The sequence below is a fragment of the Rosa rugosa genome, chromosome 1, assembly GCF_958449725.1.
Source record: "Rosa rugosa chromosome 1, drRosRugo1.1, whole genome shotgun sequence".
NCBI lineage: Eukaryota > Viridiplantae > Streptophyta > Magnoliopsida > Rosales > Rosaceae > Rosa > Rosa rugosa.
This window is the reverse complement of record NC_084820.1, coordinates 26692275-26719240: the sequence shown is the minus strand read 5'-3', so window position 1 is coordinate 26719240 and position 26966 is coordinate 26692275. Positions and strand designations below refer to the sequence as shown.

At 37.1% G+C, this 26966-nt stretch overlaps 2 protein-coding genes, 1 long non-coding RNA gene and 1 pseudogene across 4 annotated transcripts; all 4 read right to left on the bottom strand.

Moving 5' to 3' along the window:
* Positions 1 to 863: 863 nt before the first annotated feature.
* On the bottom strand, positions 864 to 4120 carry LOC133725318 (pentatricopeptide repeat-containing protein At2g36980, mitochondrial-like; annotated as a pseudogene).
* A 470-nt stretch (positions 4121 to 4590) lies between these two features.
* On the bottom strand, positions 4591 to 6509 carry LOC133724460 (uncharacterized). The gene is made up of 3 exons (XR_009853694.1): positions 6221 to 6509; positions 5529 to 5593; positions 4591 to 5283 (listed from the first exon to the last, which is right to left on the bottom strand). It is a non-coding gene; the product is annotated as an uncharacterized LOC133724460 (long non-coding RNA).
* Positions 6510 to 16430: 9921 nt separating this feature from the next.
* LOC133724458 (pentatricopeptide repeat-containing protein At2g36980, mitochondrial) lies at positions 16431 to 19669 on the bottom strand. Its single transcript, XM_062151204.1, has 2 exons — positions 17291 to 19669; positions 16431 to 16772 (listed from the first exon to the last, which is right to left on the bottom strand). The coding sequence occupies exon 1, from the start codon at positions 19439 to 19441 to the stop codon at positions 17564 to 17566; it is 1878 nt and encodes a 625-aa protein (XP_062007188.1). The 5' UTR covers positions 19442 to 19669; the 3' UTR covers positions 16431 to 16772; positions 17291 to 17563.
* Positions 19670 to 19994: 325 nt separating this feature from the next.
* Positions 19995 to 25940, bottom strand: LOC133724459 (bifunctional 3-dehydroquinate dehydratase/shikimate dehydrogenase, chloroplastic-like). Of its 2 annotated transcripts, none has more exons than XM_062151206.1 (11): positions 25770 to 25940; positions 25438 to 25667; positions 24671 to 24776; positions 24046 to 24273; positions 22666 to 23012; positions 22511 to 22574; positions 22256 to 22364; positions 22010 to 22153; positions 20756 to 20904; positions 20468 to 20630; positions 19995 to 20385 (listed from the first exon to the last, which is right to left on the bottom strand). In XM_062151206.1, the coding sequence occupies exons 1-11, from the start codon at positions 25788 to 25790 to the stop codon at positions 20342 to 20344; spliced, it is 1605 nt and encodes a 534-aa protein (XP_062007190.1). In that variant the 5' UTR covers positions 25791 to 25940; the 3' UTR covers positions 19995 to 20341. The 2 variants fall into 2 exon arrangements, with proteins under 2 accessions (XP_062007190.1, XP_062007191.1); XM_062151207.1 differs by having other exon boundaries at positions 24055 to 24273; positions 25770 to 25938.
* Positions 25941 to 26966: the final 1026 nt, after the last annotated feature.

Below are 26966 nucleotides of genomic sequence, written 5' to 3'. Positions count from 1 at the left end.
GCTTCCTATTCATCCTCCTTTCTTTTTTAACTTGTGATTCGTCTTCGGTTTCAATTTCTTGGAATTTGAGTTAGATTTGTGGGTTGATTCGGTGATTTGAAGATTTGCACCTTTTCTACTTCAAGATTCGTTGCTTTCTTGGGGTTTCTTTGTTTTAATTTCTTGTTCATGTGTGCATCTATGTATGATCTTGTGCAGGATGGAAGTACTTTTGGACTCCATGTGTGCATCTATGTATGATCTATGTTTAAGAAATCCAAGCCCGCCCAAGATTTCAATCCTGGATCCGCCATTGCTCCTGCACCAAGCAGAGCATATTTTGACAAAATTCACAATGTAAGACCTTCAGATGAAAGCTCATCAGAATATATACCTCACAAACTTGGTCTTGCCAATATGTCATGCTCTCCCTGTCCATGCACGTCAAGGAGAAATTAACCATGGACGTACTCGACAATATTATGAGAAATCAGGAATGTGTGCAAACAACAATATGGCAATTGATTCAGTACATTTGCGTCTGTACCGAAGAAAAACGCTGTCGACAGCAATGCTGCCAAAGGGCTCCCATGAGCTGGATCTGTTACCACAGCTATTAATCAGTTAATTGTCTCCTGACGAATTCTCTTATGTGTACAGATCGAGCTCATAGTTTGCTTGAGGAAAATAAGTAACAGTTTATTTATAATGTATCTTCCATCACACTCTCTCAGCAACCAATCAAAAAAAGAGAAGGAACAGAGCATATCAAAACCATATAACTACAATACTAGTTTAGTCAACAATGGACATGTCCGTTCGGTTGCTAACAAAACATAATTGAGACACAGGAAGATCTAATGAATTTTTGGGTCTAAATTTTGCTTTTCTCTCGCCAGTGGAAAAGAAAATCATAGAGGGAGAGATAGTTATTGAAAGGCATTAGTGCATTACAACGACGTTTTTGGAGTCCACTGCTGCATTCAAGAGGTAGTGGGCAGTAGACCTCACTCCCCTACAGGCGCCAGCGGTGTTTGACTAACTGGTCTTGCAGTGGCTAGTTGTTGTTGGCATTTCTGCAGCCATTAACAACAGTTCTTAAGTCACAACAAAAATGCATCCATTACAACTGTACTATTTATCTATTTCTTCAAATTATACATGGAATGTGTGTCTCATTAACAGTCAACACATATCAATGCCTTCCACTATTAATATCAACAAAGTATGGATTCCTCATTTCAAAATCAATGTACTGTAGTACATTGTACACCTCGTCAATAAATGGACCAGAATGCTTTCCCGCTACAAAAGCTGTTACCTTGTTTCTCACATCGAACCAACTACAACCAGGCATTTCTTCACACCTTGATTTGCCATTCTCGTCCTAACCATTTCAGCTTCCTTCCATTGCTTAGTTGCACAATACAAATTTGACAATAACACATAGCTTGTCTCCTTATGTGGTTCTGTGGTTTTCAGAGTTTCCCCCATGCATCTATTTTCCAAATCCCAACTTCCCATGTGCAGAACATGTTCCAAGCAGAGCTTCACGCGAGCTGGTCTTAGCATATACTGAACAATACCCATCAGCCCGTTCCCTTGCTTCAGCTAAGGATCCACCTCTAGCAAGCATATCCACCATGCATGATCTTTCTCAGGAGAGAGACCATAAATTGTTTGCATTGTTTCAAAAAGTATGTGACTTTCCCCTATTAATCCAGAATGGATGCAAGCCATCAACAAGAAGATGAAGGTAACATTATCTGGTTTAACCTGATTCACCACCATTTGTTCAAAAACTTGTAGAGATTGGATAGCTTTTCCATGCAATCCGAAAGCAAACAACATTGCATTCCAAGATACCAATCCTTGTGCAATATATCACAGAATGCACAGATGGACCCTTTCAATTCCATGCATTTAGCATACATGTTAACCAAGCCATTCCCAATAAAGGCATATGAATGGAAACCATACAGAATTATGCAACCATGAAACATATCACCGCGTCCAAGTAAGCCAAGTTTGAACATGCAGGAAGAACAGCTGCAAAACTGAAATCGTCTTATTGTAGGTCACTTGGCAACATATCAACAAAGAAGATAGCAGCTTCCCATGTCCATTTCCTTGAGATCATAGATGTCCATGAGACAATATTCTGTTCAAGGGATAGTTGAAATACATGAAGTGCTTCATGGGTATTTCCCAGTTTCATGTAGGTATCAATCATCGCATTCCAGGACACCTGTGTTAGAGTTCAACCAGACTTGAACACATTTACTGCATTCACCAGGCAACCTAATTCAGCATAAATACTTAAAAAGGAGTTCTTCACCAACGCAGAAGATCTCCAACCACATTTTTGATGATAAAAGCACGCAACCACGCCGAAATTCTAATGCTTCACCGCAAGCTTTTATGAGTGCACTGAAAGTCCACTGATCTGGCAGGCACAAACTGTCTTTCATCTCTTTCAACAAACCCAAACAAAGCGCACAACCCACAATCATAATATTCCATGCAATATTGTTAGAATTTGTGGCTTTGATACCACTGTCGTAATTTGGTGCGGAAGCTTATGGTTGTGATGGGCTAAAACTGTGTTTAGGACAATGTATTTGAGAGCTAGAAGTTGGGAGAAGATGTTTATAGGACAAAGATGATAGGAGGATATGATTTTGAGGAGAAGCAATATATTGAAATAGAGGAGGGAATGATAGCAATATATGATTTTGTTTAACTTGCTTCTTGTTCTTTCTTTTTTGATTAGAAGGGCACATCATATATTTATAGACATTGATGAATCATTCTAGACCTTCCTAGACTTATTAGATATTCTAGACCTTAATTACACTTCCATGATTAAGCTAGAACCTTACCATTCTTATATGACAGTTCTAGAGTCTTCCTACATTTACATGATGAGTGTAGAAACTTCTTGCACTAGCTAATATGATCATTCTAGATCATATTCTAGATTACTCTAGCAACTCTTAGACTTCACTTGATTGCTCTTGATTTCTCTCTAAATTGATGTAGATTATCTTAGATGATCAATGTGCATTAACTTTCAACAAATATCCACCCTTCTAGGCACAACGTAGAACTACACTTCACGCGCGACATCAAACTGACTGGAGTTTGTGTATGCAAATAACAACGAACACCAAGTAAATTCATTAGTTTCATGTCCTCAAACACTCTGGTAGCACTACAAGGGTCCAAACATTTCCCAAACATATCAATAAGTGCATAGTTAACCAGCAACTAAGACTGGTAACCCAAAATCGTCACTAACCCATGCACATTGGTTCCACATTGAAGCTTACATGCGCTGGCACAGGCTCTTAAAGCAGAATTGAAGGTAAAGTGATTAGGCCTTGTGTAGAAGATTCTCATGTGGCGGAAAATAAAGTTATGAACCATCAGCTCTTTCTTGGCAAAGAAATCTGAAGAACATAAATACAAAGCCCACAAGATTTTGAGCTTATGAACCTAGAAGTGCAACTACAACTCAACATAACTCAACTGACTACAAGTCTGAAAACCACAACAACTGGTTTTTGATATACTCAAGGTGAAGTTTCTTATGTATATTGCAAAACTGAACCTTTCTCCCAACAGTTAAATCTCTATATGGCAATGTCAGGTGGATCGGCTTCGATAGGCATTTTTAACCACCATTCCTAGGCCAATCACACTTTTATCCAAGCCGGAAGCTACTAAAAATTCTACATTTGGATACTAATCAAGCATGAAACACTATTACTGACCAGTGTTTGCTTTGATTCAATTAAACCTAATTTGCTTCAATTCCAATTATACTTCAAAAATTCTTTGGTCTTTGTCCAAAACTAAGTGCAACCAATCGAGCTAACTGAAATCTTATATGCTCGCACACTAGTACAGCCAACACACTAGTACAACCAACTTGAAGCACAACAAATCAAGCTCAATCATATAACATATTCCTTGCGAAGTAGTAGTACCTAATAAGTGAAAAGAGTGAGCAAAGGGGATTCTTCTCTTCATTGGAATTGAAGACCTTCAAATGGACCAATCTAATCTCCACAAGGTCAGCACCAACGGCTTTAGCCCTGCCGATATCAACCACCATATTGGCCACCGATTTTGCCATGATCGGAGCACAAATAAGGGTTGAACTCTTTCTCATTCCTCCACCTCCCACTTGAGCCTAGGCAACCCGAAATCCCAAAAACACAGAAAAGTAATAAACTTAACACAATGCAGGTGCCAATCCCCGTGCCATTACTCTAAATTTGATGTTGAAGCAATGCAGCAAATTACAGTTTGACAATTTATATAAGCTCAATCAGACAGAGAACGAATACTAGGAATTGAATTAGTTGAGAACCAAAAAAAAAAAAAAAACAATCGGGATTTGGACTTTAGAGAACTATGAACAGAGAATCAGAGGAGGTAGTTGGTTGTTACCGTAACGTTTTGACAGTCCATTGATTGCTTGCTTGGTGTTGACAGAGAGTTGGAAACAAGCGTAGAAGATGCTGCTGTGGTTGCGTACGTATAATAAAAAGTGATGGTTGTTTACTGATTTATAGGCGCATTACCTTTTCGAATGCCAGTGTATCCAACAAATCCATCAAAACTCATACATATATATACTTTGCATCACCCTTATACATCTACATATGGTCATATGGATATATAGATACATATATAACACTGGTTATAAACAACCCACGAAGGTCTACTAGGAGCTATGTGATATATGTTTATACAAATTTAGTTTCCCAAGTTCTCCTTTACAGTTGACATGATGACATGATGAAACTTGGAATATAAAAGGCTTTGTAAAAGAGAGAAGCTCAGTGGAACAGTACATAATTTCGCAAGAAAATTTGGCTTCCTTTAGCTATGAACTAGGTAGAAAGGGGCGCACGATGCTGCGGGTCTTTTAGTTGCAGTAATAATTGGTGTTTCAAAAATACGGAATGAGAAAACAAAGAAGAATAGCCAGCAGTGTTCACAGCCAAACTGAAAACAGCTAAAAAAAGATCAGCATGCTAGCAAATTTCCATCCATAAAATACCAACTAAACAGTATAGTGTTTGGGATAAGTTTAGTATAGTAAAATGCAACACCTGGATCCCTAGCAGAGTTTATTAAGTTCTTTTACCTAGATATCTAAAGATGATTATTGAAAAATAAGTTAAAAATATCTAGACAATGTGTTTTCAAAGGTCATGTAAAACAATTACTACAGTAGTGACCAATTTGTTGCTGGGATGTTCCTTCCTGTACTTCTCTCTAAACTCCTCCCTATTCAAAATCGAAACAAAAGTCAGCGAAATAAATTCACACCAAAAAACAAAAAAACAAAAAAAGGAAAATTTTCACAGATCCAAAAAATTCATGAACATGCTCAAAGATCACTTTTTTCTCTACTCAATAAAATGAATCCCACAACCCCAGCTGAAATGTAAATAAAGAAAGGGAGACAGGGACCTTGAACATGACATCAAATCTGACTTGAAGAAATGTAAATAAAGAAAGGGAGACCGGACCTTGAACATGGCCTCAAATCTGACTTGAACAAATTGTTAGGGGACTAACAATCAAAATGTAGGAGCTGTAGTACATTTGAAATTAACTTGTTTAAAATCCACATTCGAGCGTATATGAGTTCCATCTCTTCACATGTATTAAGTAATAAAAAAAAACTTGTCTAAAACTTGTGTCACAATCTCAACAGAGGCATATACGAATCCAAACCCATCAAAACTTAAGCTGACAGCATATAGTATATTTAGAAAGGGGCAACAAAAGCCTCCAACAAAAGGAAACACCTCACTGGGTTTCTCACTAAATCTTTCTTTCTACTATGCATCCTCTTCCCTTAAACAACTTCAAAGTTACTGGAAGCAACATCCATCTTGCTTGAAGAATTATGCAAAGCAAGAAGTTAAAATTATTAGGTCTATATAATTATACACCATGTGTGTTTGAGTGTTCATATTTCATAGACCGGAAGGTCCACATTGTGTAATCCAATCGCACCCGGTTAGTAAAATTTCAAATCCAAGTTAATCTATAGACAACGGAAACGAATTCCATCAAACTCATTCATATCACACACAAACCCAATTCAGAACAACAGAATAAGTAACAATTGGTGTCCCTAATCGTCTTAAAATACAAAATCAATGGTGGAAAAGAGCAAGAACTCAATTGAGTAGAGCAAAAATCAAGTAAATACCTCTTTTGTCTTTCTTCGAGGAAGCTCAATCACCTTGTGCTCAGATAATCAGACGCGGATTCACTTGGGTTAGGATCGATTTGATTCCCAACTCTCTCTCTATCTTTCTCTCAAGCGTAAAATTTCAGTCATTTGGGCAAAAGAGAGCTGAGGTCTGACCAAATCACACCCTACCGGTCGTTCGGCGGAGAAAAGAGAAGACACGCGGAAACAACCCGGCGACATACAAATCACACCCTATTGGTCCATGTTGAACCGTTTACATGAATTCCTCTTGTTATTTGCGAATGAATTGTGTCCTAAAACAATCATTTTGATGTAATTATTATTGTAATTATTATTATTCAAAAGGGCAAGTTTATTGTTCATTGCTTATATTTAATATTTGATTGAACAAGGTCCAAGGAATATGAGTTAAAGAGAAAGTAATCTAAAGAGTTAGATGTGTGAGACCTTTACTCTTTCACACTCTTATCCTAAAAGGTTCCTAGTCATAGGATTATCACTTGGACATTGATAATCCGGAAAGACTAGCACATACTATGTATGCTCAATATGGAGGATGATATGTCTCTTGTCATTTGTGTAGAGACACTAATACAAGTATGTGGGTGCTCTTAACTTAAAGAGTACACTGAACGCGATCATTAGAGTTCTTGTATGGAGTCTTACTTACATGTCAAACTTGAACTCTAAATTGCAATAATACAAATTAGTCATTTGACCTGAGACACCATAGTTGTCTTATGAGTGAATGGATTATCTCTTGATGATGCAATAATATTGTGTCCCTTAATGGATATAATAGATGCATTCATTGGTATAATCAATTCGGTCATGGAGACATGTGAGTGTACAATAAGGAATCTCTATCCTTAAGTAAATAAGGTGTATGTTCAAAGATGTGATTCAATGAGTCTTTGGCCAAAGCATTGAATGAGATTAAAAAGGAGTTTTTAATCACATTCTAAGAATCACATAAGAATGAAAATCACATTAGGGAATTGACATATCAATTCCATACCCCGATGATGTGATTTAGAACATAGTGTTAGAGAAGGACCGTATTGTATTGTAATTCCAATTGAATAGGTTCTTTGTCATTCTACATTAACTAGGGTAGTCATGATATGTTGCAAGACGTCACTCATGACTTGTGAAGTCCCCGAGGATTAATAAACATTTATAATCCTAATAACAAGGGAGAATCAAAAATGGAGTTTTTGATTCGTAAACAAAATAGAATGGTTTCTATAAACTTCACTGCCTTGTTAATTAGAACCTAAGAGATCGCACACCATATAAGTGGATCCTTGAGATTGTATATGAAGAAGATTAAACAAGAGTTGGTTATGACCAAATAATTAATTAGATTTATTATTTGGACATAATTAGGTTTTTCGGGTAAAACCGAACCTATTGGGCCTAAACGATTGTCGGGCTTTTCGTGTGGACTTGAGCTTCACTAAATGAGATTTAAATGAAAGCCCAAGACACATTTTTAGTGCCCAATAACAAGTATGGACCAGCCAAAATATTGGCTTTATGAAAGTCAATATTTTCTTTTAGTAATTGGAGTTATTTCCTATTATATAAAAGTGAAAGCATGGACAAAGAGAATAAGTGTGTCTCCACACTATTATTTTCAGATTTGAGAGAGAGAGAGAGAAAGAGTTCTTTCTTGGTCCATTACAAAATTAAAGTAAAGAAGAACACTTGCATAATTTCTTCTTTTCTTTCATCTTTCTTCATCTCTTGATTCACTTGGTGAAGATCCTTAGAGGCCATATCCTTTTGTGGCTTTACTTGTTACATCAAAAGAGAAGATTACAAGCACAAGAAGGAGTACAAGAAGGAGTTCTTAATCCAAGGTGCTTCAAGGTGGAGGAAACACACACAAGGAGAGATCAAGGAGAGGAACTTTGGTGGTTCACTTGGATCGGATTAAAATCACGCTCCAAGGGTGAGTAGAACATAAACTCCCTCTTTGTTCTTCCTTACTATGCATGCTATGTTTATATACATATCACAATAAGCCAAGATCATGGGTTAAAGGAATGGATTTTATGTTTAGTTAGTAGTTTAATGGTTAAACTAATTCCGCACTAATTAAAAAGTTTTGAAATCCATCCATTCCTTCAATTGGTATCAGAGCCATTGGCTTAATTTTGATATGTTATAAACATGGCTAAGTATGTTGGTTGATGTGATTTTCTTAAGCTTAGAGTAATATGTAATTTAGATCATAAAATTTGCTTTATCATAAAAGTTATGAAGCATGTGATGTAAGGTAGATTTTATGATAGCTAGAAAAAGTTTTCTGGAAATTACATGTAAGAAGTGGTTTAAGTTTTATGAAACTTTGATGCATATGAGATATGTATTAAGGGATTCTATATGTTTCTTAATTAAGGTGTTAATCTTAGAAACATATTAGATTATATATGCCTTAGGGTATGCATGATTTTTGGCTTCAAAGATGAAGTAAACAAATGTTCAATGGAAGAACACAAAACTGGAATTTTATTTCCAGCTTTGGAACATGTCTAAACTAGTTATGAACTAGCTAATTTTTCATGGTGTTTGTTTTTCACTTTTGATCCATAAATTCATGAATTCAAATTTACCTAATAGTTAATGATGACATAAAATCATTTCCATGTTTCCCTCACCAAAAGGTTGGTAGAGTTAGTCATCTTTACTATTAGTTTCTCTAAATTACTCACCAAAAGTTGGAATGAGATAAAAGACATGTCTCCCTAAATTATGAGATAAAAGACATGTCTCCCTAAATCACTCACCAAAGGTTGGTGAATCATGATGTAAAACATCATCCCCTAAATCACTCACCAAAAGTTGGTGATGCATGATGTAAAACATCATTCCCTAAATCACTCATCAAAAGTGATGTGAGACATCATCCCCTAAATTACTCACCAAAAGTTAGTGTTGCATGATGTAAGACATCATCCCCTAAATCACTCAATTAATTTACTTGCATTAAATTAAAGTAATTTAGTGGTTAATTTATTTTGAATAAGTTAATTATGCTTGTTTAATTAACCTTATTAATCTTGGTTAATTAAATGATGATTATGGACTATGGCCTAATATAATTGAGCATGAGATTGGCCGACTATTCATTTTGAATGAATGTGGTTATGTAATTAAAGTAGTTAATTCATTTGGGCTATGTAATTAAAGTAGTTAATTCATTTGGGCTATGTAATTAAAGTAGTTAATTCATTTGGTTGTGTAACTAAGTAGCTTATTTAATTTATTCAAGTTTGATTAAATTAAATGGGAGCTTGTATGCCCCTCATCCACTCTTGTAATCGAAGATGGAGGCACATGAGGATGATCCAAAGAAGAAGTTTGAAGTCATCAAGCCTTGAAAGGAGTTCAAGTGCAAAGTGTAATAGCTTAGCTTAGTTATTTAATTCTCGTAATCGTTACGCGTAATTAAAATCAACCACCCAAACATAACCTTGATCCAACATATTGGCTCATGTTGGATCAAACAACAAGTCCATAATCATCCTATGTGACCTATTATAATTGCATGTTCGTTGCACTTGATCAAGTAATTTTATACTTCCCATGATTCCATTTGAAAATGTTTTTGATGAAATCAAATTGTTTTTCCGAAAAACAATTAAGTGGGAGTATTTTATTATAGATCAAGTATAATGAAAATGTGATTGCATTAGGATCAAAGCAAATGCAATGTGATTGTTATTAATGAGATTATTAAAGATGAGACCTTAAAATTCCCTCAAAGTGATATTAAGTTGAAAAACGAAGAAGTCATTATGAATGCTTCTTTGTGGCCTTCCAACATTGTAATCTCCTAGTAGATGTTCTTGCATGTGAATATCATTCCGAACGGAGGTATTTCTTGCTAGGAGCATTAAAGAGAGGTTATTCAACATTTGATGTTGTAAGGTAGGGACAAATCTTGGTCAATATTCTATTATGATGAGATTTAATTTTTGATCCCTATACTTACATGAGATGAAGGGTATAGCTTAACTAGAGTAATTTATCAATATCCTATTATGGTGAGACTTAATTACTTTAGAGGCCAAAGTTATGGATATTCACATTTGATGTGATTGGATAAGAGTATCCTCTCATGGAAATTAAGTTGACTTATAGTTCTATTATGATGCGGTTGGCTTAATGAAAATGAGTCTTCCATACTCACTAAGAGTTTTAATTTATACTCTCGAATTCCTTTGAGGGATTTGGAATTTGTTAAAATAGTGAGAGGGTGCCATTTGATTCTTAAGACCCGAGTCACTTGGTTTTAAAATCAATCTCACTTCTTTTATTTTATGTTATGTAGACTGCAATATGTCAGGACATCCTATCACCAAAATTCTCAATGAAAATCGTCTTGAGGGCCCAAACTTCAATGACTGGCTCCGCAATTTGAAAATTGTATTGACATTCGATAAGATCGCTTATGTCTTACAAAATGCACCCCCTCACACTCCTTTGGCTCAAGATGCAACCGATGAGCAACGTGTTGCTTATCAAAAGCATAAGGATAATGACACTCAAGCTAAATGTGTTATGCTTGCATCCATGAACTCACAACTTCAGAAGCAACATGAGAATATGGATAGCGCCAGTTCTATATTACTTCATCTCACTGAATTGTTTGGTGAGAGAAATAGAAATGTGCGATTCACAGCTGTCAATGAGCTTGTTAAGACAAAGCATGTGAGGGGTGCACCTGTTCATCAACATGGTCTAAAAATGATAGGCCTTATTGAGCAAATTCAAGACCTTGGATTTGCACTTGATGCGGAGCTAGCTCAAGATCTTCTTCTTTCCTCCCTAGATGATTCATTTTCTCAGTTCATAATGAACTATAATATGCAACAAATGGATCATACTCTTTCTGATCTTCTCAATATGTTGGTAACAGCTGAGAAGCAAATTAAGAAAGAGAGTGGGAGTGCGGCTATTATCGCTTCTTCTTCATCCCATAAGTCCAAATGTAAAGGCAAAGGGAAGAAGAAACAAGTGATAAAGCCTAAGGGAGTAGTCCAAAAGAAGAAGAAGAAGGAACAAAAGGAACCAAAAGGTATTTGTTTCTTTTGCAACAAAGATGGGCACTAGAAGAGGAATTGCAAAGCTTATCTTGCATCCTTGAAGAACAAGTCTTCAACAGAAGGTATGATCAATGTGATTGAATCAATATTTACAGTTAATAATACTTCCACTTGGATAATTGATTCAGGTGCATCCCACCATGTTTGCACTTCGTTGCAGGACCTAGTGGGAGCAAGGAAGCTTAAAGCTGGAGAAATTTCCCTACGTGTAGGAAATGGCACAAGAGTTGATGCCAAAGCCGTGGGGACTTATATTTTGAAGTTACCATCAGGAGATACATTGGAGTTAAATAATTGTCTTTATCTTCCTATATGTATAAAGAACCTTATCTCCATCTCCATGCTTTTGAAGGATGGTTATAGAGTAGTTTTTGATAAACTAAGTGGTTTTGTATCTATTAATGAACGCATGATATGTCATGCTAATATTATTGATGGTCTCTTTCATCTAGCTTTAGATGGTAGTATTAACTGTATGAAGGAAAATGCTTTGGGATCTAAGAGAACTCGAGAAACGGTTAACCCCATTAAAATGTGGCACCTTAAACTTGGTCATATTAGCCAAGATAGAATTCACAAATTATCCAAAAATGGATACTTAGAGTCATTAGGATCTGATCCTATGCCTACTTGTGAGTCTTGTCTAAAAGGAAAAATGACCAAGTCACATTATGGTGGACAAAGAACAAGAGTTAAAGAACTCCTAGGCCTAATACATACCGATGTATGTGGTCCCATGTCCACTATTAGTAGAGGTGGATTCTTATACTTCATAACCTTTACCGATGATTATTCTCGGTTTGGTTATTTATACCTTATGAAGAACAAATCTGAAGCCTTTGAAAAGTTCAAAGAATTTAAGAATGAAGTTGAGAAACAAACCGACAGAAGTATTAAGGCTCTAAGATCTGATCGAGGAGGCGAATACTTAAGCAATGAGTTTATTGATTATCTCAAACAAGAAGGCATTGTTTCTTCATTAGCTCCTCCTGGAACACCACAACTCAATGGTGTCTCTGAAAGGAGAAATCGAACTTTGTTAGACATGGTTCGTTCCATGATGAGCTATACTGATTTACCTATATCCTTTTGGGGATATGCACTTCAAACAACAATTTATTTGTTGAATAAAGTGCCTTCCAAGTCCGTCCCTCTTACACCATATGAGATGTGGCATGGGAAGAAACCAAGTCTCAATCATATTAAGATTTGGGGTTGTCCAGCTTATGTCAAAAGACTAGAAGCAGGCAAGCTTGAAGCTAGATCAAGCAAGTGTTTATTTGTGGGATATCCTAAAGATAGTTTAGGATATTATTTCTATCAACTTGAAGAACAAAGGGTGTTTGTTAGCAGGAATGCCACTTTCCTTGAAAGGGACTACGTCCTTGATGGAAATGTTGAGCAAATGGTAGAACTCAAGGAAGTGTCCAACAAGCCACAAACTAACACTCCATTTCCCATTGAACAACTTCCTGAACCAACTATAACACAAACTCCAAGAATTTCTAGTAGGATCCGGATACCTCCCAAGAGGTATGGTTTGTGTCATGAAAGCCTTGGGGAGTTAAATCTCCTTGGTGACAATGAAAACCTGCATGATCCTTCTAGTTATAATGAAGCAATGTCAAACGTTGACTCAAAGCAATGGCAAGAAGCCATGGAATCCGAGATTGACTCTATGTATACCAATCAAGTCTGGACTCTCGTTGACCCTCCTCCTGGTATTAGACCAATTGGAAACAAATGGGTCTTCAAGAAAAAGATAGGTTCAAATGGTAAAATAGAAACCTACAAAGCAAGGTTGGTGGCAAAGGGCTATAAGCAAAGAGAGGGCATTGATTATGAAGATACGTTCTCTCCTGTTGCCATGGTTAAATCTATTCGGATATTATTTGCTATAGCTGCTCACTATGATTATGAGATATGGCAAATGGACGTAAAGACTGCCTTTCTGAATGGCAACCTTGAGGAAGACCTTTATATGGATCAACCTGAAGGCTTTACGTCTAAAGATGACATTCATAAAGTGTGTAAGCTTCATAGGTCCATCTATGGACTCAAGCAAGCTTCAAGGAGTTGGAACATCCGTTTTGATGATGCAGTCAAATCTTTTGGTTTCACACAAAACATGGATGAACCTTGTGTTTACAAGAAGGTCAGTGGGAGTGCTGTTGTGTTCCTTGTACTTTATGTAGATGACATCCTACTATTTGGGAATGATGTAGGAATGTTATCTTCAATTAAAGTTTGGTTGTCCAAGACCTTCCTTATGAAGGATCTTGGAGAAGCTGCCTATGTACTAGGAATAAAAATCTACAGAGATAGATCAAGGAGATTAATTGGATTATCTCAATCCTTGTACATAGACAAAGTGTTGAATAGATTTCACATGGAACAATCTAGGAAGGGTTTTCTGCCTGTCAGACATGGCATTCACCTTTCTAAGAAAATGTGCCCACAAACGATTGAGGAAGTGCAAAAGATGAGCAAGATCCCATATGCATCTGCAATAGGGAGCCTCATGTATGCGATGCTATGCACAAGACCTGATATCAGTTATGGCGTAAGCATAACTAGTCGATATCAGTCCAATCCAGGTTTAGAACACTGGAATGCTGTTAAGAATATCCTTAAGTACTTGAGAAGGACTAAAGATTTATTCCTCGTTTATGGAGGTGGTGATTTGCAATCAGAGTTGCAAGTGGAAGCATACACAGACTCAGATTTTCAATCTGATGTGAATGACAGAAAATCCACATCAGGGTTTGTCTTCACCTTGAATGGAGGTGCAGTAAATTGGAGAAGCTGCAAACAAAGCGTTACTGCAGATTCCACTACTGAGGCAGAATACATTGCAGCTGCAGAGGCTGCAAAGGAAGCAGTTTGGATGAAAAAGTTCATCACTGAACTTGATGTTGTTCCTACCATTGAGTCACCGATTCCACTTTACTGTGACAACAATGGGGCAATTGCTCAAGCCAAGGAACCAAGGTCTCATCAAAAATCCAAACACATCGAAAGACGTTTCCATATCATAAGGGAGATTGTTAATCGTGGAGACGTTAACATTCTCAAAGTAGCATCTGTTGATAACATATCAGATCCATTCACTAAGCCTTTATCACAAGCAAAGCTAGAACAACATCTTGAGAAGATGGGTGTACGTTTCATGGCTGATTGGGTTTAGTACAAGTGGGAGATTGAAGGAATTGTGTCCTAAAACAATCATTTTGATGTAATTATTATTGTAATTATTATTATTCAAAAGGGCAAGTTTATTGTTCATTGCTTATATTTAATATTTGATTGAACAAGGTCCAAGGAATATGAGTTAAAGAGAAAGTAATCTAAAGAGTTAGATGTGTGAGACCTTTACTCTTTCACACTCTTATCCTAAAAGGTTCCTAGTCATAGGATTATCACTTGGACATTGATAATCCGGAAAGACTAGCACATACTATGTATGCTCAATATGGAGGATGATATGTCTCTTGTCATTTGTGTAGAGACACTAATACAAGTATGTGGGTGCTCTTAACTTAAAGAGTACACTGAACGCGATCATTAGAGTTCTTGTATGGAGTCTTACTTACATGTCAAACTTGAACTCTAAATTGCAATAATACAAATTAGTCATTTGACCTGAGACACCATAGTTGTCTTATGAGTGAATGGATTATCTCTTGATGATGCAATAATATTGTGTCCCTTAATGGATATAATAGATGCATTCATTGGTATAATCAATTCGGTCATGGAGACATGTGAGTGTACAATAAGGAATCTCTATCCTTAAGTAAATAAGGTGTATGTTCAAAGATGTGATTCAATGAGTCTTTGGCCAAAGCATTGAATGAGATTAAAAAGGAGTTTTTAATCACATTCTAAGAATCACATAAGAATGAAAATCACATTAGGGGATTGACATATCAATTCCATACCCCGATGATGTGATTTAGAACATAGTGTTAGAGAAGGACCGTATTGTATTGTAATTCCAATTGAATAGGTTCTTTGTCATTCTACATTAACTAGGGTAGTCATGATATGTTGCAAGACGTCACTCATGACTTGTGAAGTCCCCGAGGATTAATAAACATTTATAATCCTAATAACAAGGGAGAATCAAAAATGGAGTTTTTGATTCGTAAACAAAATAGAATGGTTTCTATAAACTTCACTGCCTTGTTAATTAGAACCTAAGAGATCGCACACCATATAAGTGGATCCTTGAGATTGTATATGAAGAAGATTAAACAAGAGTTGGTTATGACCAAATAATTAATTAGATTTATTATTTGGACATAATTAGGTTTTTCGGGTAAAACCGAACCTATTGGGCCTAAACGATTGTCGGGCTTTTCGTGTGGACTTGAGCTTCACTAAATGAGATTTAAATGAAAGCCCAAGACACATTTTTAGTGCCCAATAACAAGTATGGACCAGCCAAAATATTGGCTTTATGAAAGTCAATATTTTCTTTTAGTAATTGGAGTTATTTCCTATTATATAAAAGTGAAAGCATGGACAAAGAGAATAAGTGTGTCTCCACACTATTATTTTCAGATTTGAGAGAGAGAGAGAGAAAGAGTTCTTTCTTGGTCCATTACAAAATTAAAGTAAAGAAGAACACTTGCATAATTTCTTCTTTTCTTTCATCTTTCTTCATCTCTTGATTCACTTGGTGAAGATCCTTAGAGGCCATATCCTTTTGTGGCTTTACTTGTTACATCAAAAGAGAAGATTACAAGCACAAGAAGGAGTACAAGAAGGAGTTCTTAATCCAAGGTGCTTCAAGGTGGAGGAAACACACACAAGGAGAGATCAAGGAGAGGAACTTTGGTGGTTCACTTGGATCGGATTAAAATCACGCTCCAAGGGTGAGTAGAACATAAACTCCCTCTTTGTTCTTCCTTACTATGCATGCTATGTTTATATACATATCACAATAAGCCAAGATCATGGGTTAAAGGAATGGATTTTATGTTTAGTTAGTAGTTTAATGGTTAAACTAATTCCGCACTAATTAAAAAGTTTTGAAATCCATCCATTCCTTCAATTTGGTAGTAGTTGGTACCAATTGAAAAGAAAGAAAAGTCCATTATGGACAACATGAACTAGTACAAAGTAGTACAAGTTTATCACTAAACTAGTTCTAAACATCCATAAGCTCGCTCAGTAAATTAATAAACCCAACTGAGCAAATGAAGATCAGCAACCAAGAAACCCAAAAGGACTGATTGAAATCTAAATCTGGATCTAAGTCAAGATCTCAGACGGAGGACGTGGCCTTGGCCGACTGTAATCCGCAAGATTTACTTCCTCGGTAGTCCCATCAAGAACATCATCTTGGTTTGATGGAAACTTATAGTCCATGCCTTGTTGACGATCACTTCCATTACTGCTATGTGCCACTTGCAAACTCCTTGCTGTCAGAGTAAACCCAGAAGAAGAATAAAATTCCCAAAACACAAACATACAAACGAAAATCTTGACGAGTTATGTAAAGAGAAAATTTCATATGTACGTTTACCTCTAGCAGTGATAGAGATGAAGCAAACCAAGATAAGAATAGAAAGAACAAGACGCTTGCATGGTACTATAGCCATATCTTAAAAGATCTTGATGATCTGCTCTATATTATCTATCTTTTGCTGTATATATAGAAATTATAATGTTATAATATAGATGCACTTGCTCATATTTATATATAATGGGATGGAATAGTTGTTGCCTCAGTAACCGTCCAAGTAGAGCAGTTTGGTTAATGTGACATGATCACAATAGGTTTCGTAAGCAGACTTCACCTAGAACAGTCGGCAGGCTTATATTTTACAAGTATTTATTCTTCACCTAATTAGCTTTAACCAACAGGTCTTATTATATACAATAGCATAGAAGCAGCAGCATTATGAGTCCTATGGGAGCTCATATAAAAAATACGTACCCTTATTCCTTTATTTCCAAATATACCAAGAGATGAAAATGCACAAAGCATTCGACTGCATCCCTTGATATTTGTAGCTTAGTTGATAGAGGTTAGCAGAAATCCAACCTTCCCAATGAAGTCTGATTGTCTGAAGGTTCTCTGTATTAATGTACCTGGGGATGCCAAGAGAATGCCAAACAGCTTGAGGTTTAGGCCAATCACGAGGAATATGAAACATGCTCTTCTGTATATCTTGGCACCACTAGGATCCAGAGTGAGTTGCCTCTTCCTTCAACAATTAATATCAACAATGTATGGATTCCTGATTTCAAAATCAATGTACTGTAGTATATTATACACGTCATCCATAAATGGATCAGAATTCTTCCCTGCAACAAAAGCCATTACCTTGTTTCTCACTTCTATCCAACTACATCCAGGCAATTTCTTCACCCCTTGATCTGCCATTCTCTTCCTAACCATTTCAGCTTCCTTCCATTGCCCACTTGCACAGTACAAATTTGACAATAACACATAGCTTGTCTCATTATGTGGTTCTGTTATTTTCAGCGTTTCCCCCAAATATTTTCCAAATCCCAACTCCCCATGTGCAGAACATGCTCCAAGCAGAGCTTCACACGAGCTGATCTTAGCATTATATACTGAACAATACTTATCAGCCAGTTCCTTAGCTTCAGCTAAGTAACCACCTCTTCCAAGCATATCCACCATGCATGCCACATGATATTTGTCAGGAGAGAGCCCATAAATTGTCTGCATTGTTTCAAAAAGTGCACGACTTTCTCCTATCAATCCAGAGTGGCTGCAAGCCATCAACAAGCCGATAAAGGTAACATTATCTGGTTTGACCCCATTTACCACCATTTGTTCAAAAAATTGTAGAGTTTCGATAGCTTTTCCATGTAATCCAAATGCAAACAACATCGCGTTCCAAGATACCAAATCCTTGTGAAGTATATCACGGAATGCACGGATGGACCCTTTCAAATCCCCGCATTTAGCATACATGTTAACCAAGCCGTTCCCAATAAACGCATATGCATGGAAACCATAGTGAATTATGGAACCATGAAACATTTCCCCGCATCCAAGTAATGCTAAGTTTGAACATGCATGAAGGACGGCAGTAAAACTGAAATCATCTGGTTCGAGTCCAGTTCTCAACATATCAACAAAGAACATTGCAGCTTCTTCCCCACGTCCATTTCTTGCATACCCTGAGATCATAGATGTCCATGAGACAATATTCTGTTCAGGGGATAGCTGAAACACACGAAGTGCTTCATGGGTATTTCCCAGTTTCATGTAGGTATCAATCATCGCATTCCAAGACACCTGTGTTAGAGTTCCACCGGACTCAAACACCTTCACCGCATTGCCCAGGCAACCTAATTCAGCATAAAAACTCAAAACCGAGTTCTTCACCTCCGCAGAAGAGCTCCAACCACTTTTAATGATGAAAGCATGCAGCATGCAACCACACCGAAATTCCAATGCCTCCGCGCAAGCATTCATAAGAGCACTGAAAGTCCACTGATCTGGCCGGCACAAACTCTCTTTCATCTCTTTCAACAACCCCAAACACATCTCCACCTCCCCGTTTCGTGCATAACCCACAATCATAACATTCCAAGCTCTCTCCACCCTTCTAGGCATTACACAAAACACTTGACGCGCGGCGTCAAACAGTCCGGAGTTTGTGTATGCAAATAACAAAGAACACCAAGTTACTTCATTCCTAAGTTCCATCTCTTCAAACACTCTGGTAGCACTGCAAGGCTCCAAGCACTTGCCATACATATCAATAAGCGCATTGTTGACCGGCAAGTAAGACTGGTAACCCAAAACAGTGAGTAAACAATGTAATTTGGTTCCACATCGAAGGTTACATGCGCCGGCACAGGCGCTTAGCGTAGCAGTGAAGGTGAAGTGATCGGGCCGGGCGTTGGAGATTCTCATGCTGCGGAGAAGAGAGAGAGCTTGGTGGTGGAAGCCCAGTTGGGTGTAGGCGGTGAGCATTGCGTTCCAAGCAATGGAGTCTCGGTGAGGCATTTCGTCGAACAGTTGGCGGGCATGGTTGATGTGACCCAACCTTGCAAAGGCTGCTATCTTCGACGTCGTTTTGATCAATTTTTGAGCGTATGTCATTCTATTCTATTGTAGTAGAAGATGCCCATTAACCCTATGAATGAGCTTCTGCGGAGGAAGAATGCCACGAGCTCAAGCTGCTGTAAGGAAGTTGGACCCATTTTGAAAAGGTTCAAAGGCCTTTGCTGATCTTTGTTTTCACTGTAAATGAACGAGTGGTTGGACATCGTGAACATTTTATTATAAGAGAGGACACATGTCAAGAAGTAAAATATAAAGAATACATCGACTAGCAGATTAGCGGAAATAATACTTAGCCGATCATTTAGTTCCGTAATCTTAACCGTTCAATTTATAAATATTATCTATGTAAAAAAGTCAACCTAAACGAAAACTGTTAATGTTAAATTTCACAAAAACCGTCTCTACTTATTTGACATGGTTGAAGCTAAACCGTGTGGTATGTTCGACTCTATGTCGACACCTAGGAGCCTGTTGGCAACGACCTTTTCCCTTCAATTGCAATACAAGATTCTTCGAGAAATCATATATTGCTTGAATCGATTTGCCAATACTAAGAATTACTTTTTCTTCTCAAAATTAAAAAGAATAATAACAAAAATCAGATCAACTGATCCTTTTCTTCTATAAGGAATGTGTGTTAAACATATCAAATCAGAATAGAAGAACACAAAATAAAGATCCACTAAAAAGGTAAAAGTCTATATTTCAACTTTTTTTTGAAGGACATTAGAATCAGCATCTCTCTCCATACAAACATATATGATCGTGGCCAACTGATTCCTCACACAAATGTACCCGCTACTAACTACTGCCAACAAGGGTGCTTGGTGTATACTTTTCTTTTGGACTCAGAGCTCTGCTGACACAGCGCTGTTTCTCATGCCTTATAGGGGCGTATAGAACAAGCAAGAATTTGATGACTTTGGGTGACAAACCTCAAGAGGTGCTCTCCACAACTTTCCTGAAGAGTTCCTTTGGCGCTGCAAGTTACAGTTAAAATGCATAAGAGACGATAATAAAACCATAGAACGTAGACCTTTGAGTGCTATAACTAAATCTTACCAGGCAATCCAGTGAACCTCTCGAACTGTTCATATGCCTGTCCAATGAACATCTCCGACCCACTAACAACTATGGCACCAGACTCTTCTGCTTCCTTCAAGAGTCTGGTTATTTTGGGGGTGTAAACGGCATCGAACACCAAGGCGTAAGATCTCAGAGCATGCTGCAAAAACAGAAAGCCAATTAACTAAAGAGATCCAATGCTATTTATAGTGCATGACCACATACCTTATATTATGTAAGGCCAACAGATCATTTATCATGCAACAGAATAAGAGGGTGGCAAACCTTAGAAATGGGTGTCTCATTAACTTTGGGCTGCATTCCAATAGATGTTGTGTTTGCAAGAATCATGCCATCCTCTGGGTGGAATTTATCTAGATCAGAAATAGACAAAGCCTGTCCTCCAATTGTGTCTGCAATTTCTCTGGCTCGATCTTGAAGAAAATAATTAAGCATATATTAAGATTTAAAAAAAAATATATGGATTTTGAAATGAAATATAGAAGTGGACAGTGGGGAAAAAAGAGGTAGCTAACAGGAAAAACCATTAACAAGCGAGAAAAATAATATTGAGCAACAATATAAGGTGTAACCCACTTCATGTCTAGAACATAATAACTCTTTTTTTTTAAGCAGCAAGAACATGATAATACTTAATATAGATCTGTACTAGAATAATGCAGACTTTGAAGGTTATGCAAAGATTCAAATCTTACAGTAATTATGAAACAACAGTTGATCTTTTTTCTTAACAAGAAAGTAGGAATGGATACAAATTGAATATGGTCCCTCTGATCCACGGTATCAAACTTTGTTAAATATGAGCATTTGGTTCGAAGAAATTTTGGGTCATGTCAGAGATATGGAAGCAAAGTGTTGCTGATGACACTGGATATCAGTGTGAATACAAAATCTGTGGGGCTTTCAATTTAAGGAGAGCAATGTTTGCTGGGTGTCGCCAGACATTGCACCTCATTGATGAGTGAGAAGTTTAAAGTGTCGGAAAACAGGGTAAACACTATGGGTTTGTCTAGTAATGGCAATTATATGGGTCAAGTAGGCAAACCAAAACAGATAGAATATTTAAGGATACTAGGGGGCAGCAAGGGGACAAGGCTTGGGCGAAGTTTATGTTTCGTGCAGCTCTTTCGCCTCTCCATATTTCAGAGACATATCTCTATCACACATTATTTTTTATTGAAAGCCATATTATCTTGATTAGCAGACTATCCCATACAGTCCAGTTAGACAATTGACATGTGACTGCGTAAAGGTATTTATCAGTATGAAGAAGAACACAGAACCTATTTCAAACAACAAAATCTTACAATTCTTTGAAATAATTCAAAGGTAACCTTCATCTTCAATAAAAATGAGCATGGATAGTAAAAATGACCCCAAAGAGAAAGGGAGAGAAATGAACTAAAAAACACAGATTGACCATTGTTAATTAAAATAGTATGAAAGATCAGAAAAACAAAAACAAAGTTCATAAGCTCACAGGAAAAAAATAAAAAATAAAAAAAAGCTGGAACTAACCATAGGTGCGGTTGGCAATCACAATCCTTGCTCCCTTCTGTTTTGCGCCATAAGCAAGGGCCTTGCCAGCACCTCCGGCACCTATGACAACAAATAGCCTACCAGCTAAAGGGGAACCAGTTACAAGGGAACTGTTGAGTGAACCTGTAAAGGAAGATAAGCAGAAACTCAGACACCCTAAAGAAAAATTTTCCTAGAATAAATAGAGAGAGAGAAAAAAATTAGCTAGTACAACAAGATGCAAACCTCGCAGTCCATCCTCTATGGCAGAGATAGCCCCGACATAGTCCGTATTTAATCCATATAACTTTCCATCAGTTGGTCTCCTTATAATGCAATTAATAGCTCCTATTGACTGAATATCATGATCCAGATAGAACAATTATGAGCAAGTATCAGTAAGAAAACTGAATTATATGTACAAGTATGAATCAAAAGTCAGCCAACTAATGCAACAAAAATGTCAACACTAGTAATATTAGAGAGTGATTCGTTCACGACCTTTGCAACTGGATCAACCTCGTCACAGCACTTAAGTGCAGCTTCCTTGTGAGGAATTGTAACACTGTCAGAAATAAAGACAATAAGCTCTGATCTTCATTTAATAAGAGAATTAACTGTATACTACTATTTCTAATCAACTCTAATGACTGAACCTGAAACCAGCAAAATCCGCAGATGAGTATGTCTTGAGAAATTTGGCAATATCATCCACCAACAAATGTACATAAACTCCATTGAAACCCACTGACTTGAATCCTTCATTATGCAAAATAGGCGATTTGCTGTGGCTGACGGGCTTTCCAATAATACCGAACACTTTTGTGTCAGGCCCTATCTGTCTGAAATTGTATAGATGCAAGATATCCTTGATAGTAGGTTGACCAGGAGCTGAAACTGCTCCTGAATCAATTGTGCCAAAGGTAAGATAACCACCAAATTTGGCACAAAGTATCCGTGAAATCAAACCCCTTTCACCCATTACAAGTCCAATTATTGGGACCTGAAATTCCATGGAAAAGTTAGTTTTGTTCTCATCTTACGAATTAAAAAGTGTGAAAATGCAATGACTCAAAGAGAAGACATTCCCTGCAGGCGCATTTATGCACACATACAAAGGAAGAGAGAGCAATTTGAGCCATTTTTTCATCCTATTGTTGTTCTCTCTATCAAACTGACATGTATATCTACAACTTACTCTTGATCTTCCTGAGAAAATCAGTTTTTAAACCAGAGAAGCAATCCGCCTACACTTATCCCCCCTAGATGAACCCCATTTATTTGACGAGTAGGTTTTACTTATAGTAATCATCTTAATAACAGCAAAATGTTATACATTCTTTATCATTGGTAGTACAGAGAAATAAGAATAGCACTACTCAACATGCAAACATTCAAACTACTCCTGTGATCAATTAATATTACAGGTACTATCTGAGGTGGCCTACTATACAAGATTCTCACTAGTGGGTCTGTAGAAGGATTATGTAGATGGCCTTATCCCCCCTTGAGGGAAGGTTTGTCTCCCATTACAAACCCACCCGCCTACAGTTTCCTTACAACAGTGCCAAGCCAAGCTCATATTTTCAGAGTATTAGTACTACCATAAATCATTTATTTTAGTAGAAGGTCTTACCTATCATCTAATGTACCATCTAAATGAGAAGGAAACATGATCCATTATAGACCATTGGTCTCTACGGTTTGCAGACTATTGAATTGGGCAGGGTAGACAAGACTTACTAATGTGAGGTATTGGGAAGGTCGTGTTCATTTTGTAACCACTAGCCTCCAGTCGCAAAATGGTAATCTTCCTTTGTGTTGAGGCTCAACTCATATTTACAGAACACTATTACTAACATAAAGCATATAAAATGCACACCTAAATAAACCATATATATCTGCACATTGATTTTGATCCATCAACATACTGGTATATAAGTTTACCTACAAGAACAGTGATCTAAAGTTCAATTCAAAAAGGAAACAAACTCTGCATCAAGGTGAAATACTGCAATAAATAGCATACCACCTACATTGCTTACTTGAGAATGCACGGTTATTTGAAAAATGCGAGCGACATCAGTGATATCCAAGGCAAAGGTCGCAATCTTCACTATATCAGCTCCAGTGGCTTGTATTTTTGCAACAAGATTGCCAAGAGCCTCAACAGATGGAGTTTCTTGATAGTTGTGAGAAGAAACAATAACTTTTAGCTTTTCAGGCTTCTTGTCTTGTATGGAGTCAATAAATTCTTGAGCAACCTTCAACAGAGGTAATAACATTAGTAAATGGAAGCTTAGGTTTAGAATCCTAATTACAAAGTTAAAATGGAAAATAGATTAATCAATTTTTTAAGATCTTTACTACAGAGTACAGTCACACTACTTAGGGTAGCTTGTTCAGATTTTACAGGCAGGAGAATGTATTGACATGCTACTTCAGGTATTTGTTTCATTAGGAAAAAATGATGTCTTTACCTACATAAATTTGTGTAACAAAAAAACATAAACAAAAGTTGAATGATCTAGAAGTTGTCTTTACAATCACAAATAGACTGTTAGGGAAGGACCGATAAAATATATCATGTTACATAGTTTATGATATCACCATGCCAAAGGACGAAAATGCTTTAGAGTTATCTAGTCATTAAGGAGCAACCTGAAGCTCAACATCAATGTAATCTGCCCCCAACTCCATAGCTAGTCGAAGCGCATCTAATCTGCTCTTTTCATCGCCATCATACTGACCACCTTCCCACTTTGGTCTAGAAAAATATATAATGTCAGATAAGATCTAGCAGAGAGATTCTTAGGTTGATCACATTCAAAATACAAAAGTTGATACTGATATGCAAAGAAACATGTGCTAGCATGAGAAGACATGAAAATTTCACTCCACATTAAGCACTTAGAAGCAAAAAGCATACACCACTTCACATAAACAAGTTGCCGTGAAATCTGATAAGAGAAAGGAAAAGCCCATCTGAGTGATAAAACATGAAGAGTTGGCTCATGTATTCAACACTATAAGAAGAGAGGAAAAACCTCATTCATTACATTTTACCACCCATAAGAAGTTCACAACCAATGAACCATCATTTTCTCCGACCGTAGATCTCTATAAGGCAATGCATCGACTTCACTTAGCATTTTTTAACAACCATTCCTAGGCCAATCACACTTTTTATCTAAACCAGAAGCTGCTATCATGAAACATCACTACTGATCGTCGTTTGCTTTGATTTGATTAAACTTATTTTGCTCAATTCCACACTCTCTTATATCATAACAAGTTGTAAACTTCAAAAATTCTTTGGTCTAACTTAAATCTCTACATGCTCTCTCATACTAGCACAACAAAACTTGAAGCTGCACAACAAAACAAGCTCAATCACACAAGATAAGATATTTGTAGCGAACTAGTACCTATAAGTGAAAAGAGTGGGCAAAGGGGATTGATCAATTAGGGTCTTGACATCTTGACTGCAATTGAAGACCTTCAAATGGTCCAATCGAATCTCCACAAGGTCAGCACCAGCGGCCTTTGCCCTGCCAATCTCAACCACCATCTCGGCCACCGATTCGGCCACGATCGGAGCACAAATAAGGGTTGAACTCTTCCTCATTCCTCCGCCTCCCACTTGTGCTGAAGCAACCTGCAACCCCAAGAACACACAGAAAAGTAGTAAACTTTGGCACGTTTCAGGCCTGAGAATTTAAGAGAATGAGAGAGAGAGAGAGAGAAAGGGAAAGGTTACCGCAAGGTTTGGTGAGTCCATTGGTGGGTTGGTATTGATATAGAGAGAGAGAGAGAGAGAGAGAGAGAGAGGGAGAGTGGGAAAGAAGCGAAAGAAGATGCTGCTTAAAAAGGAGTGATGGGAGGAGGAGGAGGAGGTTGGTGAAAGCGTGGAGAGGACACAGCCAGCATCAGTTAGACGACTACCAACCTCGTCAAATCTTTCGTGTACCCACCACATATCTAAACAGACCCCGCGGTACAGAGTATCTAGTCTAGACATAACCCTACCAAAAAAAAAAGACACATTCCGAAATTGAAAATTGGTTCCTAATTTAGTAATGATAGAAGGATTGATAGAAGGATTGAAATCAATTATCCATTACTAAAGGGATTTCAATGATTTTTTGATTATATCTTACTCTTGCATCCTTTAAACAAGATTATCACAACGTTCACATTAATATTTGTAATGATATCATTATGTACTTTAAAATACGATTAAGATATGCACATAGCCGGGGAGATACGATTAAGATGATGTTTTAGGCGATTTGAGGATTGTAAAGAATTATAAACATTTACCAGAGGTTTGATACGCCAAGGGGTTTGAAATTGACCAATTAAGCACTGTTGCTTGGTAAGCCTGCAATGCCAGCAGCACCAATTGCCAGCCCCTGAAAATAAACAGAGTTGAGAGCCTCCACGCCAATGTAGCAGACACCAAATTATGCTACTTAATTTGTTCAATTTGTGGTCTCCAGTCCCTTGTTTTTGAGACGTTGCAAAATGCTAAGGGGTCGTTTAAAGTAGCATATTTGCTACTTGGTTTGAGATGTAGCAAGAGATATATATATATATATATATATATATATGAGACCTTTGGAATGGAGTTGCTTTAACCCGTGACAAATTTCCAGGGAAGAAATTGTCATAGACAGTAACAACTTAAAGACTAGCTATAAGAATTAATATGGACTTATTAATGTTCACTATGGACCACAACAATTTAGCTACCTTATTTGCAGAATTACGTGCTTTGATTATTCAAGTCTGTGATCTCTTTATGTATAATCAATACTGAATACGGTATATATTGTTGATTACTTAATTATAGAGTAATCCTAAATGTACATGAAATAGTTTGACAAATGCCTACATCAAGTAGGACTAAGAATCCTTTATGGGAGGTACCTAGTCCTTGATGCCTATAAAAGTC

What these genes read in the sequence shown, in the direction of transcription:
- LOC133724458 (XM_062151204.1), bottom strand. Translation starts at nt 19,441, where the DNA reads ATGACATACGCTCAAAAATTGATCAAAACGACGTCGAAGATAGCAGCC.
- LOC133724459 (XM_062151206.1), bottom strand. Translation starts at nt 25,790, where the DNA reads ATGGACTCACCAAACCTTGCG. An exon ending in ATGAGACACCCATTTCTAAG is followed by an intron (nt 20,631 to 20,755) that starts GTTTGCCACCCT and finishes CTGTTTTTGCAG; the next exon opens with CATGCTCTGAGATCTTACGC. An exon ending in GAGGTTCACTGGATTGCCTG is followed by an intron (nt 20,386 to 20,467) that starts GTAAGATTTAGT and finishes TGTAACTTGCAG; the next exon opens with CGCCAAAGGAACTCTTCAGG.